The sequence below is a fragment of the Berghia stephanieae genome, chromosome 1, assembly GCF_034508935.2.
Source record: "Berghia stephanieae isolate SIO BIC M18660-M18661 chromosome 1, UCSD_Bste_1.3, whole genome shotgun sequence".
NCBI lineage: Eukaryota > Metazoa > Mollusca > Gastropoda > Nudibranchia > Aeolidiidae > Berghia > Berghia stephanieae.
Genome location: NC_088360.1, coordinates 86,520,762 through 86,539,944, shown reverse-complemented (window position 1 = coordinate 86,539,944; position 19,183 = coordinate 86,520,762). Strand labels below are relative to the sequence as shown.

The window sequence follows — 19,183 nt, the reverse complement described above, 5'->3', positions numbered from 1 at the left end:
TTAAAAAGAGCTTCAACTGAGCAGATGTGCAACATCACAGCTTATCAGAGTTAAATTGTGCCAACAGTAAATCATCTCCTTTATATGACAATTTCATCAAATGATTTTTTTTTCTCTCACAGGGTGGTTTGCTTGTCAAACTGGTGGAAAGGCTGACGTATCATATGTATGCTGATCCCCGATTTTTGCTCACGTTCCTCCTCACTTACCGTTCATTCTGTACCCCCAGGGAGTTGTTAGATCTGTTAGTCAAAAGGTATTTTGATTTATCTTTTTTATGGTTTGCTCAAAGATTTGCTTGTGGAAAGTGAATCATGTAGAAACCATCACTTTTATTTATTTAATTACTTGTTACTATGTTATATGTATACAAAACGGAACTGAGCTTTTCTTGTTTTTACAAAACATTTCAAAAATCATTTCACTTGACTTCATTTCTCAGGTTTGACATTCCCGAGCCTAACTTAGTGGCTGAGGATGACAATGATGCAATAAAGGTTCGTGAGGATCTGAAACGGTTCAGAACTGAATATATAAAACCGGTGCAATTCAGGTGAGTTGAGTTAGCTTGTTTCTTTGCATTTTGTTATGAAAATTGTTTGATATTAATCAGACTGGAACTTTGTTTGAAGCTGACTCATTCGTGTGGCTATGTAGACTAGTCGTTGGACACCAGGCTTTTGACCTGTAAGTCCTTTGGCTTCAAGTCTGCTGTGTGCGTCACAATGTTGAGTTCTTGGAATCGGCTCTTTTATCACATTGTCTCACCATAAGCAATTTAAATGAGTACCTTGTTGATAACAGCTATCACTGTTGAAAAGAAAGTTGTAATAGTTGTCTGTGTTATGTTGTGTCATACATATTAAGTGATGCTATTGGCTTGGGCCCCTCAAAAATTTATCTCAGTACATTTAGTGAATTATGAGCCATATAATAGCTTTTTCTTTCTCTCATTTCACCCTGTTTATGGTATAATGGACTTGGTTTCTGATCACCACATGAACTGTTCTTTACTTCAGACACGTAATTTTGTTTTGCTTCAATTTTGTTTCAGTTATGCATTTATGAGAAAATTTGTAAGGTTATTCAAAATTAAATACATTAAGTCCTCTCTAATCAGGAAATGTCCATTGCTAACCAAAATCGCCCCAAGTAGCTGGTTTTCACAATTTACGGGGGAGATGGAGATTTCAGTTTTCCCATAAGCCTTGACGTACTAAAGCCTACTGTCATGTCATTGTAATCTCTTGATGTGTAGCTATGAAACAGACTTGTTCAGAAGTGTGGACCTCAGAACAGCTGGTCTAAAAATGAAGACTTATTCTAAACTAGAGACATCCAAATTGATATTAATTGGACACATGTAGCTGTCAATATCGTTAGCAAAAGAATGTACCATCAATTGCTCACACAAGACAGTAGCTTCTCCCCTACATCTTTACATGTGAGGCTAGTTTTACATCTGATGAGGCGAGAGGCAGTAAATGCAAGCATAGACGAGGGTCAACACAATGTCCAGCCCCATTTGAATTTGACTGTAAATGTATGAGACGTGTTTCACACCTCAAAAGATAAAAGGCAATGAAGTGACCCTGACGCAGACCCCGTAATAATTCATCCTAATTACATATGTATAGATTGCATCAACAGGCTAAGGAATAAGATTAACCCCGAAATCGCAGAAGAACAATATGGATTCCAACCTGACAGAGGGACAAGGAACGCAATATACCTCCTCCGTGTTTTAAGTGAAAGAGCTATACAGGTTCAGACCCCACTATACCTCTGTTTTGTCGACTACAAAAAAGCTTTTGATAGAGTACGCCACGAAGAAATACTAAAACAACTGCACTCCATTGGCGCTGATGAGAAAGACCTCAGACTCATGCAAACATTATACTACACCCAGCAGGCATCTATCAAAATCGGAAACTCTACAGGAAATTCCATTCCTATTAAGAAAGGAGTCCGTCAAGGGTGTGTTGCCTCACCAGATCTGTTTAATCTATACCAAGAAACAATCATGAGGGGCATAAATAATATGGAGGGAATAAAAGTGGGAGGTCACAACATAAATAATATAAGATACGCAGACGATACGGTACTCATTGCAACATCAGAAATCCAACTTCAAAAGATTGTTGACAAAGTGGTAGTAGATAGTGAAGCCAAGGGAATGGAAGTGAATATCACCAAAACGGAATGCATGGTAATACAGAAAAACCCCGAAAACAACAACACCTGCAATATAACGATTCACGGCGAGCAACTTACCAACGTAGAAAGTTTTAAATACCTAGGTTCAATAGTGACAACAGATGGAAGATGTAACCGAGACATACGAGCAAGAATAACTCAAGCCAAACAGGCCTTCATGGACCTGGGAAACATTTTGAAAAACAAACAGATGTCGTTCGGGATTAGATTCCGAGTCTTGAAGTGCTACGTGTGGCCAATCTTGTTATACGGATGCGAAAGCTGGACTACAAATGCAGAAACACAAAAGAACATTGAAGCTTTTGAAATGTGGTGCTTGAGAAGGATGCAGAGAATATCGTATACTGCACACAAAACGAACGAAGAAGTGCTAAAACAAACATACCAACAAAGGAAACTAATGCCCTTAATAGTGGATCGACAACTATCCTTTTTCGGACACATAGTAAGGAAAGATAAGAATGAATACCTGGCAAGTTGTGGAAAAATACCTGGTAAACGCGCCCGGGGGAGACAAAGAAAAACACTCATAGACCAACTGAAGGGCTTCACCAGCCTAACAATCCAAGAGCTGTTTGAAAAGGCAAGAGACAGGGAGGAATGGAGAGAGATAATTCATGCAGTATCCGAAGCCTGGACCAGGCATGGAACCTAGAAGAAGAAGAAGATTGCATATACTATTTGTTGGCTGTCTGTGTAGTGATACATTTTGATTGGGTGTTCCTCCTCTGTTTGCATTGCTTGAATGATATTTTGAGATGGAGAATTGCAAAATCGCCAATATGAGTTTTAGGCTCAGACGATTTTTTCCTGATTAGCCGGAGCCCCTGTCACAATTAGTGGGGTCAATTATATAAAGAAAATTGCTTTCCCTGGGATTTCATCCAATTTGGCAGTTTTCCTGATTTCGAGGTCCCACTGTATGTGGAAAAGTGCAATAACTAGTGGAATTTGGATCCTTTGAACATTGACTTATTGCTAAACTGTTGAAATATATTTATGCTTTCTCCACCCTTGAAATTATGACTTCGTGTATTTTTAACTCACTTTCGAGTTATGTTTTGTGATAATAAATTAGGGATTAAAAAATAAAATTACAAATATGTGAAACAGATTTTTTTTTTTTTTTGAAAAAGTTCATGGGAATTAAAATAAAATTTACTCATATGATGGTTATTGGTCTGCAAATCTGCTCTTCTCATTACAGCTATATCATCCCTGTTCTTTTTTTTACTTTATTTTTGTTATTCAAAGAATCCATTATTTTGCTTCTTTTTAAAATTTTAATCTTTCTTGATTTGGGTCATTTTTGCAGAGTTGTAAATGTGTGTCGACACTGGGTAGACAGTCATTTCTATGACTTTGAGAGAGATCCTGAACTTCTTGAGAGTCTCACAAGCTTTTTACGATCATTAAAGGGCAAGGCTGTGAGAAAGTTGGCTGATTTTGTCTCCAAAAGCATAGCAAGAAAAGTAAGGCATCACTAAGTATATTCCATTTAATTTGCAATGGTAGTTAAGTGATTGGTGGTACTTCAAATAGATCCTTAAAATCTGAGTCAATTAACTGAAATCAGTCAATTCGTCAAATTCAAATATTTTTAAAAAGGAAAGAAAGAATTGAATAAAGAAAGAATTCATGAATCGCAGTCGAATGGCCATAAACTTAATTAGAAATGTTCCACAGTGCTACGCATAGCTCATGGGCCGTTTATATTAACAATGGATATATTGCCAAGACCAAGCTACGCTTTTTAGAATTGCCGTGTCTGAACACATCCCAGTGTATTTTCACACAGCCTTCGTGAAATTATTTTTTCACTTTCCAAACCTGTCGTGATCCCAATGGTAGCTAATTTTAACTGAGCCGCTGAGCGATAAATTTCACTGTTTCGTCTAAGCCAAAATTGACCACATTTACCTGGAGGACAGTAAAAGTATGAAAAAGAAAAATTCAAACGCCGGAAGTGCATTATGTAGACACCTTCAAATCGAAAGTTAAATGATTGCTATAAGCACATCTCGATTGCCTCATATTGTAAACAAACTGGTTGACCGTTTCTAGTTTCTTCATTGATTGGGTACCTACTTATAAGGAACAATGGTAGGTAGCCTAATTAATTTCCTCACACATTAGTTTTCTGCCATTGTTTTGCTCAAGCGAGCTTGCTGTTTACTATTTGGATATTTCCGCTACGAATTACGAAGAGTTTCAGTCAATTTTTATAGAACTCATTTACAGATCTATTCAAAGTCAACACTCTTTAGGAAGGACTGTTTTAAAATGGCATTCTTTATTTTCTTTACAGATGGAAAGCTCTAATACAGATAGGGGATTCACAATGCAGGAAACCCCTCCAAGAATTGAATGGCATTTAGCACGTGAACGAAAAGATTTCAACCTGATGACTGTGAGTGTATTGCATAATGAATTGAGGATAATTTTGATAGACTCACATTTTTATGATCATTTAATGGAAGTACATTTTTTTAAAAAATCAGTATGTTTCTCAATTTAAAATATAATCAAATGAATAACATTATGTTTTGTTGAAACTCATCTCTATTGAATTTCTTAATGTATCTGGTGTAACATAAGTGCATATAAAAAATCTTAGCTCCTCTTTCATATTAGATGATAAAATGTTATTAAATATCTCATATTCTTTTTTCTAACAGCTCCATCCAATTGAAATTGCTCGTCAAGTCACTTTATTGGAGTTTGAATTGTATAGGGCAGTTAAACCTTCAGAGTTGGTTGGGATGCCTTGGACAAAAAAGGATAAGAAACAAACGGCACCCAATGTTCTCAAAATGATGCAGTTTTCTACACATGTAAGTCTGCATTATTTTTTTCTCTGTATTGGTATTTTAACTCACCATTGTTCAATTGTTAGATTGTATTTCAAGGGGACTGATTTTGATCTTTAGTTTAGTCCGACAATTTTCTGATACTTTTGTCCACCCAGAGGTAATTGGTAATTTATGTAAGACAAGAACCCTTTCACAGAGATGGCAAGTAATTGATTCTTTAGTTTTAACATTCCAGTAACTGATCAACTCCAGCTCCATGGACCTTGTGGCTCTGAACGACTACTTTTAATTTAGTGCAAGTGAAATTTTTGTTAACCACCAATTTTTTTTGATATATTGATTGAAATTTTAATCCATTATTTAGGGACCCTGTAGCTCAATGATAGAGTACTAGCCTTAACAGTTAGGAAATCAATTTTGATTCCTTATATAATAAAGATTAGATTTTTTCGTACCCCCTTGTCCACTCAGCAGTAATTGTGTAACAGGACCTGTTAGATGTGATGGAGGATTATGTAGATATTGCACCACACTATATTTATTGTAATGGGGATATTTTCATTTCAATTTCAGTTCACATACTGGCTTGAGCTGTGCATCGTGGAAACCCCCAATTTGGAAGAGCGTGTAGCAGTTATGTCTCGAATTATCGAGATCATGTTGGTATTACAAGAGCTCAATAATTTCACTGGTGTTTTAGAGATAAGCAGTGCTCTCAATTCTGCTCCAATCCATCGCTTGGAACACACAAAGAAGGTGAGTGAATAGGCTGCTTACTGTCTTGCAAGAGGTAATTGAGAAGTAGCAGATACATTTTGTTTTGTTTTTCTTTTCTTTTGTTTTTTATTTTTGTTTTGTTTTGTTTTTGTTTATTATTATTATAATTATTTTTTTTTCTATTTTCTTTCTTTTTTTTTTTTTTTTTTTTTTTTTTTTTTAAATCTTCTTTTCCTCTACAAATTGTGTGTATATTTACTGGGTTTTTTTTTTTTTTTTTTTTTTTTTTTTTGTAATGCTTTCAGGAACTGCCACACAAATACCAAAAAGTATTGGAAGAGGCTTCAGAGCCAAATGACGGTCATTTGAAGAAGTACATAGAAAAGCTCAGATCCATTAATCCCCCGTGTGTACCATTCTTAGGTAAGACAAATTCTTGACATCTTTTGTCACCCTCTGTTGCCGATCACTTACTTATGAGATTGAAATTCTTTTATTTGTGAGAAAACTTGTAGGTCAAATATTGCAAGACACATTTCTAATCGCAAATTTTCTTACAGTTGGGCTATGGGAACTTAGTTTCATTTGAAGACACTTGTTTATAAGATCTGATATAATCATTTCTTCATATGATTATAATTGATTCTTTTTTGAAATGTTGATTTTTTAAACTTGAAGAACCCTTCATTGTCTTATGCTTAAGTTAGGAACCCATCTTATACATATCCTCATGGTTATATTGAATGCAAAACAACATGCTGTGGCTTTTTAAACACATTTCCCATTCATTATCTAATCTCTTTTTCTTTTTTTCTAAATTTTATACAGGTCTATACCTTAGCAATATTCTTAAAACAGAAGAAGGAAATCCTGATTTTCTTGAAAACAATACAAAAGGAATGAGGATAATCAATTTCAGTAAGAGAAGAAAGGTTGCAGAAATCACTGGAGAAATTCTTCAATACCAGAACCAGAGATATTGCTTGCAAGTAGAAAATAATATGAGGGTAAGATTTATTTTTTAAAATTCTCTTTTTTCTTTCTTAATAGCTCAGCCTTAGAGCACTTGTATCACAAAGGAATCTATTGTAGTCCTGGGTGCAGACAAGATTTTCTGACCACTCTATCCACCCATCAATGATTTGTTAGCTGAAACCATTAAATCTTGTGGAAAGTGCTTTTCGAAAGATAATGTGTTTCAATGTGTAGGTGAGAAGATTACATTTTAATCATCCAGTCCCTTGTCAGTACACTTCTTTGCACGTTGAACATATTAAATCCTAATTTGTGAACATTATGCATTTGACCATCTTTCAAATTCCACTTATTAATAATGATGCCTGGTGACCACGATATATAAATGTATATACACATTTGTAGAGATTAGTTCATTATATTCATTATACTTCACAATGCTCTGTATATTTTCCTGGTAAGGAATATGCAGAGCATCCAACTCCCATATTTTTTCAAAAGGGTACTCCTATTGTTTAGGGTCTTTAAGAAAATTCTAAATCTTTTTTTCATCAATTTTTTTCTTGATGATTTGATAATGTCTACACAAAAATCTTGATATAAAAAATAAGAATTCTGATTGTTTAAATAAAATCCTATCCTGTTTTACTGGCAATTTTTTTTTTTAATTGACTATTTAAAGTTTTGTGTGGATTAGTACTTGTGATTTACAGTTGAGTTTATGTTCTTTTCCTTGCAGGATTTCTTTGCAAATCTTGATCCATTGGCAGAGAAACAAAAGACTGTAAAAGAGCTTGAAGATATCCTGTACAAATTGTCATTGGAGATTGAACCAAGAGAGGAAAAATTACCTAGATTAGTAAGATCCGTAATTAATGTATACATATAATAATTATATTGCTTTGCTTTTGTGGCCTGTATAATGTTCAATTCTTGTTGCTCGTTTGCATAGCAGAGGTAGCTTAGGTTTGAAAAGATGATGACTATTGTCACTTTAGTTTTTAACATAAGCACCAAATTAATTAAAATTGTCAGGACTTTGATTGAGTGGGGGCCCTTGGTTTTTCCTTGTGGGCAGGGAGGGGACTGGGAATATAATTACTGTGCGTTTCCCAAACTTAAATTTGGATCTTAGGTTCAGTGGCAAACAGTCAAATGCATGATCTTTCGGTTTTGGAGGGGGGGGGGGGGGGGGGGGCTGTGGATTTTTTTTTACCCCAATTTAAATCATAAAACTATCTCCTTGTTTAGTGAAATAGAAGTTATTCTGTATATTTTGATAATTCAGGTGTGTTCCCAGTGGTATGAATCTTGTGCCTATGTATGGATATGACCTTTAAGGGATCAGACACTGAGATCGCTTTAAGGGATCAGACACTGAAATTGCTCTTACAATCTACCTTTTGCTCCACATTTGGACTATTACCATCATCCTAATGTTTTATCAGGGGTCCAGATTGGTTGATTGGCAATCACTTCACACGCATGGGGACCAAGATCGATCCCAGTTGCAGTCGAGATTTTTTTTCTAACCCTCTTGTCCACCCAGCAGGGATTGGGTAGCTGGATCTGTTAGATCTGGTGGAAAGTGCTTTATGATAGACTAGCATCCTATCCAAAGGGTAGCAAGCAATTGCTATTTTTTCCGTTTCATACTATACAAACCAGAATAAATTCTAGCTCCATGGGCCGAATGGCTCTGAAGGACTACTTTTTAAAATATTTTATTGGGATCTCGGACAGCAAACTCTTAATCTATAATTGTCCACCTTTTTACTATGCTCTAGGGCTGCAAAATTTCAACAACAACAAAAAACAAATAATCAATTATGAAATAATAGTGGAACAGATTATGTCATTTTATTGCTTTGTAAAGAAACAGTGATATATTTTGTAAGATGTTATAATAAATTGCAAATTTTTTTACCTGGGTTTCATATATTGGAAATGTTACCCAAGTAGGACTGATTAACAGACATAATTTAAGATTTAAGCCTGTTTTTTGTTTTTTTTTGTTTTTTATTTTTTATGGCTTGTAAATTCTTTAGTTAAAACATTGTATTTCTTTCTCCAGCCGAAAAAATATACAGAATATTCCTTGAAATCTCCTGGTATAAAACCATCTGCCAATCGCCATGGCAGCAGTACAAAAACAACATCTATTCCACCTTTCACCAAAGTTTCAGAGGATGAAAGTGCTTCTCCTTCAGAATGTGTCACCCCTACATCTCCCAAGCCACAGAGTCCCTCAGCAATCAGCACTGCCAACAGCGTTTTTGCCAATTCACCAGGTTATTAGATATTTATCATTTTTGTTTATAGAAGCTATCCAGTTACATTATACAGAGATGATATTAGAATATGACAATGAGCAAGGGTGATCAACCTAGTTTTCTCTTTTTACCTTTGTTAGACGATAACAATTCGTTAAAGGTTCAAAAATCTTATTTATTATAAGTTGTATAACTACTGCGTTGCAGTAACCAAGATATTGTAACCTGCTTTGTAAAGCAAAAACACATATTTTCTGACTTTTTGGCCAACTGTTAATCATAATCCCTTGATTTGGGTGGTATTAGTAATATTGTTGACCTTTAAGGAAAGAGGGAGTCTTGATAGCTGAATTGGTAGAGCACTCGCTTCTTACGCATGGGGCCCCGGATCAATCCCAGGTAAATTTGAGATTTTTTTCTGACCCCACTGCCCACTCAACAGTGATGGGTAGCTGGTTCTATTAGATCTGGTGGAAAGTCCTTTGCTACAGGCAACACTCTTTCCAAAAGATAACAAGTAATTGTTATTTTATTGTCTGTTTCATGCTGTAGAAACTGGGATAAACTCTGGCTCCATGGTTCTGAAGGACTGTTTTTTTTTTAAGGAAAGAATTTATTGAATGGTTACAGATAAGAATGGATGTACACTAGAAGTAGTAATACATTACATAACTATGATATTTTATGTTTTATTTGGTTTGACTTTTGAAATTTTGAAATTTCTTTAATCAGACAATCTGTCAAATTGAAAAAAATCCCAGAGACCAATTTTCTCGAAATAATTTACTTCTTTAAGTGGAATAAAGTCTGACATCCAGTTTTATGATTTTATTTGCAACCTTCTTATATTCTCAGCAACAAAATCTCATATGAACAATTAAAATGTAACAATAACACCTGATCAAAAGTTGTTGCCCACACAACCTGCCATACTAATACATAATGTGTGCTTGACAACATATGCAGATTCATCCTAGTCAATGATTTTGTGCAAGTCGTGTTAATGCTTTGTACATCGCCATTATCCTCTGAGGTGTGATACTTGTCTCACATAGTTACATTTAAAATTGAAATGGGCAGGATGACTGCTTGAATCACAGTCTCTTGACTTGCCATGTGTGAAATGGATTCACACATCAAACCTAATGCTCTCTCTCAAACCAACTGATGCCACATTGTATTGTCAAAAAAAAAGTTGACAACTATGTTAGTCTAGTTTATTATTTTTTTTCTACGAAATATTGAACAATGAATTAGTTGTGCTTGACTGTGACATCATTTCGATATTCAATGGTTATTTGCCTTGACTGGATAAAGTGGACATTTTAATTGAGATCATTTTTATTGTGATTTAAATTATTGTCTTATATTTTGATGAATAATTGAACTCAATGTTAACTCTTTCATGTCCATAAGGATTGAGACTGGGATATATATTCAATTTTCGTCCATATAGATTAAAACTTAAGATTGAGTTAAGGGCTTCATATGATAGATTGAATATTGTCAATCATCATGAAGTAAACAGTGAACATTTTTGTTTGTTATGGAGATAAATTATCGGCTTATTATTCGATTTTATGCCAGAGACAAATTGTAACTAGTTTTTTAAAAAATATTTGCAGGAGCTTGTTCAAGTCCAAGTCACCCAAGCATGATGCATTTGGCTGAGTTGTCAGCTAGTGTGGATGACATAGAACTCCCGCACAACCCTCCACCATTACCACCCCGTAAACGTGGGAACTCCACTGCCTTTCAAGACGTTCCACCATCCCCTCCACCTCGTGTTGAAAGTGATAAACCGCCCCCTGTTCCTCCTCGACCTAAATGTAATGATGCATCGTCATCATCAGCCGTGTTCAGTCCCTCCCCATTCTCCAATCTCTCACGTTCACACAGCCTTTCCAATTCTAGAAACTCCACTCCCAGTGCCACTACCTTTTTTCCTAGCAACAGCACACTTCCTCGTCACATGGGCCTGGAGCGCCACAACTCAGAAAGGAATTTTCCTGTCTCTTCCACTGACTTGAGTAGTAGCAGTAGTACTAGTAGTAGTCAGGAAACGGCCGACTACAAACCCAGCTTACCCCCAAGAACTTATCGTGCTCATCTTTCAAATGTTCGAAACCAGTCTAGCTAGGACTGAATTATTCATGGATATCTGTAAAAATTCAGTGTTGAGATTGTGTAAAGAAAAAAGAACAGATGAATCATAATGCCGCACAGCTGTTGATTTTTAAAAAAAATTTTTGTAAATGACTTCTATATATGTAGCATATTTAATCTGTTTCAAGAAGCATGGTGTCATTGTTAAAATCAGTGAATATAATCTAGGTGTTGCCATGCGTGGTGGCCAAGAGCTACTTTATATTTGTTTTTACAATTAAGAGACAAGGAGCAATTTGCAATTGATATTGTGATAAAATTTGGAGCGTGAAAATTCCATCTGTGACTAATACGACAATTCAGGTGATTTTTTTCATTCCCTTCAAAGGCTTTAAATAATGTTGTTCATATCTGACTTCCATGGATTATATGGATTTAAAAACTCATGGGCAAGAGAAGAAATGTCTTTTGTTATTCAATACATATTTTGCCTTTCACTCGTTCCATTTTGGTGATGTACCTTTGTGTTAAACCTGATCAACATCATACAAGACAATGCCTAAGCTAACTTAAACCTGTGCAATTCGTCAAACGCTTCAGGTCCTTCATCATTACAAGTGTTTGAAAATTTCAGCTTAGGTGGTGCTAATTCGAATGTGTTGAACAGTAAAAGTGTGTTGCTGTTTAAAAGTTTTAAATTGGAAGGTCTATGTCAAATGATATCACTGTCTTCCATTAAAATTGCTTTGAACGTTTTTCTGGGATTTTTTATGGCATAAGATATCCAGGATGTGTGATTGTTTTTGTTTTGTTTGTGTCTTTTTTATAATTGTGTTTGAAGTTTATGAAGCAGATACCGTATGATCCCTATTAACCATATCATGAGCTTAGAAAATATAGTCGAAAGGGTGGGCTTATTTGTTACAGACACATTGAAGAAAATATGAACTATGAACCGAAACTAGTCTATGTCCATGACCATATCAACAGCCCTCATTGTAAAGTAGTTCACTATAGGGGTCAACATGGGGTCAAACAAATTTTTTAAAAAGGTTGATGTGAAATCAGACTTGATATTAGATAAATGATTGTATAGGCCAGCAACATTCCTTTAGAATCAACTCACTTACTATGATACCATTTGTGCCATGGTCAAAATGCCATATAAAGCTGGTACAACATAAATAAATATCCTAAACATTCCCTAGTTTATTTTTGACCATGCACTGCCAAATGGTAAATGCCAACAAGTAAGTCAGTTCTGCCAGCCGTTCAGAGCTCAATACTACACTTAATCACAACAATCAATATTTTCACTCGTTCCCCCCCCCCCCCCCCCCCCCCCCCCCTCTCTCTCTCTCTCTCTCTCCATCTCTCTCTCTCTCTCTGTCTCTGTCTGCTTCTCTCTCCCACTATCACTCCTGCTCTCATGCTCTCACCCTCTCCCTTGCTCTCTCTCTCTCTCTCTCTCTCTCTCTCTCTCTCTCTCTCTCTCTCTCTCTCTCTCTCTCTCTCTCTCTCTCTCTCTCTCTCTCTCTCTCACATACACATACACAAATGATGTCGTAGTGCTGCAAGAGCATTGTAATGTTAAGGTGCGGCAATAGATTTTTTTTTAAAGAGAGAGAGAGAGAGAGAGAGAGAGAGAGAGAGAGAGTTTGTCAGTTTGGTAAGGGCACTTGATGAAGAAGTCCTTGTTTTATGTTGATTTGTGCTTAAAAAAAAAAAAGGTGTTTGTAGGTTTCAGATCCAGTGTAGTGCACCTAATAGGTTCATTGTGCTTAATAGGAATAATACGGTGTTTTCTTTTGGGTATCGTGTATAGATAGTGCTGATCCTGATCCATTTTTTATTATTATTATTATTATTATTATTATTATTATTATTATTATTATTATTATTATTATTATTATTATTATTATTATCATTATTATCATCGTCGTCATCATTATTATGTATTATTATTACTATTATTATTATTATCATTATTATTATTATTATTACTATTATTATTATTATTATTATTATTATTATTATTATTATTATTATTATTATTATTATTAGGATATGGAAAAAGGGGCCTGGGTTGAATGGAAGACTCTGCAGCGTAACTTAGATTTTAGTTTTGTACTTACTCATGTATTGCTCTGATATACGTCTTTTCGTATTTGATATTGTTAAGTCCATTTGAAAGGACATAATTGTGAAATATTGAAGACAAAATGGCAAATGTTAAATTGTAATGGGACAGGTTTTGTAATTCACAATTTCAGAAATATTTGCAAATATGTGTTGAGGTTCAAGGCCCATAAGAATAATAAAAAAAGCCTTCAATATAGCATTAATTTATGCAGATGGTTGTATATTTCAAGAGGTTCAAATTAGACATTGGTCAGGACACAAAAATAACCTGTTTGTTAACATTACGGGTTAAAAGCGATTGTTGTATTGCTAGAAAGTAGATTTTTTGTTGAAATTATATTGCCATTTATTAAAAGTAAAACACAGAGAACAATATATAATCTGACTGTTTCAGTTAATTTCAACCTACCTAAAAAAGTATTTGAAATATCATATGACAGACCGACCTGCCAGTAATAAATAGAAGGGAAATGATAGGACAAAAAACTACAAAACAATCAATGATTTGCTGTTGCTCACATCACTCACCGGGTGGGATTTCAGACCTCCCATAGTGGGCAGGGAAGTACTTGCTGAGTCTTCTATCCCCCTGTATCTGTTTTCCAATTGATTTTTGTCTTTGTCTTAGAATGAGATTGCTTAGTTTTGTCCTGAACCTGGCCGGAGTCCTTGGCTGGGAGGGACACAGTTGAATGTATAGTTACAGTTTTGGGAGATGATATTTTGTAAAACATCTCTCAGTTATGTACTGTTATTTTTTATTTTTTTACCATATGATTTGTAAACCTTTGAGTGTATTCCTCTTAGTGGGATCTTGTGTTGGTGTATGGGTGAAACTTATAGGTGATCTCAAACTAAATACACAGATAGTGTGCTCTTGGAATTTACATCTGTTCCCTATTTGAACCATTCCCCTTTGTCTTACTTTTTCCTCAAATCGTTTTATTGTACGTCTAGAATGTTTTTACTATCCAATTTTCTTCCTTTTCCCAGTTAGATACAGTATAAATACTATTAATCATGGTTATTTATGAATATTTGTGACTCACCTTTCCAATGAGAATCATAATTAATATTTGATGAAAAATTGAAATTTATTTGGCGATTATGGGTAATAAGTGCACATGATTTAGTCAGGAAACTGAAATTGAGGTTATTTTTTTACAACCAATTAACAATTCTTCCTGAAAATTTATATAATTTTTTTTTTTTCATTTGAAGTTGGTTTCGATTTTATTTAATTCTGAGAAATAATTTCTTTTCTTTTTTCTTTTTTTTTTTCTTTTTGTTTTTGGCTCAAGGAGGGTAGGAAAACTGGTCTAAAGCAGATATTTTATCACCTGGCAGTTTAATTTTGTGTTGAAAATTGTTAAATTAAATTTGTTTGTATTTAGACTGTTACTCTAATATTTCGCTGACTCAAATTTGAAATGTAAAATTTTCAACTCCCTTTAGCTTAGAAAAGTTATTCAAGTGGGATATGCATGGTTTTCCCTAATTGCCACACATTATTAATATCAGCCTTTGGAGCAAAATTTTTCATTTACCTTCAGTTACCTAACAATGTCGAGGGTTGTTGATATTGTGTTCTGATTTCAATTGTTAAAAAAATCCAAAACAATCAGAAAGAAAAATCTTTGTAACATATGCTATTTGGTAATTAAGATCGATGAGCACTTGTGAAATTATCAATTCAGCACCTAATAATACTCAACAAATTAAAATATCGCTTAGTGCAGTCAATATTTTTTCAAAACAATTGACTTGGAGCTCTAAACACACTGAAATTCTCCGATGTTGGGCAGGAGGTCACGTTGTGTCTTCTATCCCCTTATATCTGTTTTTTCCGAGTTTCTTTCTGTCTTTGTCTTAGAATGAGATTACTTAGTTTTGTCCTGGTCGGAGTCCTTGACTGGGAGGGAAGCAGTCAAATGTATAGTTATAGCTTTGGGAGATGATTTTTTTTTCCCTTGGAGATTATCTCTCTGTTATGTATTGTTAGTTATATATTCTGTAAACATTTGAGTGTGTTCCTCTTAGTGGGATCCCTTGCTGGGGTTTGGATGAGACTATATGGTGATCTCAAACTAAGTACTACATTGATGGTATGCTCTTAGAGTCTACATCTGTTCCCTATTTTAACCAATTTTCCCCTTTGTCTTACTTTTTCTTGGGTGCTTTTATTGTAAATTTAGAATATTTTGACTATACCATTTTGTTCTTTTTTACTGGCGCTGATATGACCTAAATGTGTCGCAATCGCAGTAAAACCCTTTAAAATTTTTTTTTTTTTTAAACGCAATGAAATTGCTCTCTCTGAATTACTATCATATGAGTTTCGAGACACCATCTAATTATCTTCAAGCTAGCATTGCTTATTATTCATACTTGTCCTGGCCTGTTCATACAGTATGTGTTATGGCAGATTCTGGAGTATGCAGTTTCAACTTTCTTTTTCTCATTTTTTAAATAGATATTTTATTGTATGGGATATTCTATTGGTGTTTCCTAAATCTTTTTGTAATTTACCTTGACTTGAATGAAGAGCAAATTTGTATTTTATGTTGGAACAAAAAAATAATATAATTTACCTATAACAAATATATTTTTAGCAATGTAAATTAAGCAGAAAATGAATGATAATTATGGTCAGTTTAATAGCTACACGTCTTAATGAAGTCTAGTCCTCTTCGGCATAAAGATGTCACAAGGTAAAATGTAATATTAACAGTTTATTCTATATTTGGAAAAATGAGTGGAGCAGACATTTAAATCGATGATAAGAGATGAATGGAGTTGACTTGACTAGATTTGTACCATGTGTCTGGCTGTGAGAGAGAGGCTGGTGGGCAAAGCACTGAGTCATTCATCTCTCCAAATTAAAAAGTCGTTTCAAACTTATTGAATCCTGAATCAATACCCTCACAACTGCTGGGGGGGGGGGGGGGGTAAACGAGCCAACTACTATATAGAGTATGATGTTTTGAATAATAGCATATGTGTTTGATATAGCAGAAATTCAAATTTACTCTGATATCATCAAATTTTGTTCAGAGAGACCTTTGAAAACTAAAAAAAAAATTTTTTTTAATAGGTCGACAATCACAACGTTCTACACAATAGGCAACTAAGATCTGGAGCCTGGTAAAGAGAATCACTAGAACCTTTGCTGGAAATCGATGCTAACTGAAATACTAGTCCTGCATGCATAAACAAACCAATGACCAACTGAACTACAGCCTCTCGGTCTAAAGTCATTTACTAATCAAAAGCAATTCATGCCTCTTCAAAATTGTACATTGAGATAGAAGGTTAATGAAACTCAAACTTGAATCCGGAATCTGTCATTGAATTAAGTGCCCATATATGTAGGAAAGGACGGTCAAACTTGGCCAATCTCAAATTCTGAAGTCATGTGGGTAGAACTAATGGTTCCATGTGTGCCAAAAACAATTTTAAAAGATAAAATACTTTTATTGTCTTAAATAAATTTACATTGATTTTTTATTTTATTACTTAATAAAATGCTATGGTCTTCACGTACATATATGCGATTGATTGTGCGATATGCGATTGATTGTGCGGTACAAATGAGTTAAAATGATCTATAAAGTTGACGCTGCAAAGCTTGGAAAATGCAGAGGAGAGTGTGAACCCATGAATGTTATGCTATCCAATGCAAGTTTTACTCTGAAAATGGAACTATCAGTACTAATATAATGGAATATTTGATACTGTCTATTACAATCGTAAATGAAAGAATGTTAAAAATGTTTTTATGCATCTAAAAGAATTGGAAAAAGAAAATTATTTTAGATAACATTATCCCAATATTATTACATAAGTGTAATATTTTGTGGATTATTTTCAGTTTAGTACCACTTGGTTACAAATTCAGTCTGTGACTTGGAGTGCGGAAAATGCTCAATGCTTCAATTATTACTCAATGAATTAAATTAGTAGGAGAGAAAGGAAGCATTTGTTTCGGTGAAGTTGTTTTGTTTTTTGGGGTTTTTTTTTTTTACATATAGCAAAGGATTGCTTTTTTTCTATTTAAAAAAAAAAGTCGTTCAAGGTCATGCAATATATTAATATATATATATATATATATATATATATATATATATATATATATATATATATATATATAATATGCTGAATTTAATGTTAAAATGTAGAATAATTCAAACAATACACCATTTCAAACCAGAGTTATGAATTATCCAAAAGACTAGCTAAGATAATATTTAGTTTTCAGTTTTTTTAATTTTGCAAAAGAGGTCAAGAATATGTAAGTAATACCAAATTAAATAAGACCATTGTAACCTATTGCTAATGGAGGAATAAAAACAATAGTTGTCCATTTTTTTTTTTTATGTTCAAATTGCTTCACTTTCAGTTATAATGTTTATGCGCTCAACGAGAATTGTACATGGAATTTGCATAGTTTTACTGAAAGTATCTTAACTAAACAAATAAATATGACACAATCATCACTACATTGTACTGAATGTTTTTTTAAAACACACAAAAAACTCAGGATGATTCTCCCTTTACCAGTTGTTTAACCGTTTTCATCCTTTGTCAATCAAAGAATAAACACAAAATGAAATTGCCCAGTATAATTATATTAAAATGTTATGGCAATATCATTGGTTGCTCTGGCCATAACAGATTTTTTTTTTTTAAGCTAGATTTTGTTACTTAGTTTCATCTCTGGTAAAACTATTTTCTTACTGCATTATACCTCTAGGTTTGATTGGTATGTTCAGATGCATCCTCGTTACATTAGATGAAATGTCTAAGTGAAATCTTTATTTTCTTGGAAGGGTTGCCTTTTTTACCAGTTTTATTCACAGAGACCACAGTGTTGAATTATTATTATCACTATTATTATTATTATTATTATTATTATTATTATTATTATTATTATTATTATTATTATTATTATTATTATTATTTATTATTATTATTATTATTATTATTATTATTTTATTATTATTATTTATTATCATTATCATCATCATCATCATCATCATCATCATCATCATTATTATTATTATTATTATTATTATTATTATTATTATTATTATTATTATTATTATTATTATTATTCACACTAATGGTTTATGGTTCACTGTTACTACAATAAGTTTCAATTTTAAAACACTCCCACAGTGGGCAGGAATGTCACATACTGTGTCTTCTATATAATATATGTTTTCTAACTTGCTTTCTCTCTTTGTTTTGGAATGAGATTACTTGGTTTGTCCTTTTCATTGTAAATCATCTCACTGTTATGTATTGCTGTTTGTTGTTTTGAATGTATAATGTAAGCATTTGAATGTGTTCCTCTTAGTGAGATCCTGTGGCTGAATGAAACTTTCAGGTGATCTCAAACTATGCACAATGATAGTATGCTATTAGAGTCTACATCTATTCCCTATTCAAACCATTCCCCTTTATCTTACTTTTTATAGTGTGCTTTCAATTGTAAATCTAGAATTATTTTACTTTCCCAACTTCTTCCTTTTTCTAGTGCTGAAATGACCTAAATGTGTCGCAAGCGCGTAAAACCCTTAAAAGCAAACAAATTTTAAAACATCCAACATGTATTCAATTCTGGAAATTAAACATTACTTTTAATGGAATGATTATTATTATCAAGTTGGCATTGAAATAGAATCACACAGCAAATGCTGATGGTATTCTAGTTTCTTCCTTTCTTTTTAAACTATGTTCAAGTAAAATTAGATAACATTTAAGGAATTGGATATGTATTTAACACTTAAATATACTCATTGATATAATTATTCGAACTGCTTTTAATTTTCAAATGTGCAATGGAAATCGTCAAACCAAATCTAATCAAAAAGTGGCCCAAAAGCCAATAATAGTGAAGTATTCTAATTTTACCAAATGATATAATTTGAAAGAGAT

The 19,183-nt window shown here is 33.6% G+C and overlaps 1 protein-coding gene across 1 annotated transcript in view; it reads left to right on the top strand.

Annotated features, from left to right (window-relative positions):
* LOC144960210 (son of sevenless homolog 1-like) overlaps positions 1 to 12,431 on the top strand; it is a 33,539-nt gene extending 21,108 nt beyond the window's left edge. The window contains exons 14-24 of the mRNA XM_078893230.1: positions 123 to 256; positions 443 to 553; positions 3,533 to 3,689; positions 4,526 to 4,627; positions 4,896 to 5,051; positions 5,604 to 5,786; positions 6,053 to 6,170; positions 6,576 to 6,754; positions 7,462 to 7,581; positions 8,797 to 9,013; positions 10,621 to 12,431. Of these exons, the coding sequence (XP_078749356.1) occupies positions 123 to 256; positions 443 to 553; positions 3,533 to 3,689; positions 4,526 to 4,627; positions 4,896 to 5,051; positions 5,604 to 5,786; positions 6,053 to 6,170; positions 6,576 to 6,754; positions 7,462 to 7,581; positions 8,797 to 9,013; positions 10,621 to 11,135 (1,992 nt within the window). The 3' untranslated portion in view covers positions 11,136 to 12,431. The remainder of the gene's footprint in view (positions 1 to 122; positions 257 to 442; positions 554 to 3,532; positions 3,690 to 4,525; positions 4,628 to 4,895; positions 5,052 to 5,603; positions 5,787 to 6,052; positions 6,171 to 6,575; positions 6,755 to 7,461; positions 7,582 to 8,796; positions 9,014 to 10,620) is intronic.
* The last annotated feature ends 6,752 nt before the right edge of the window (positions 12,432 to 19,183 follow it).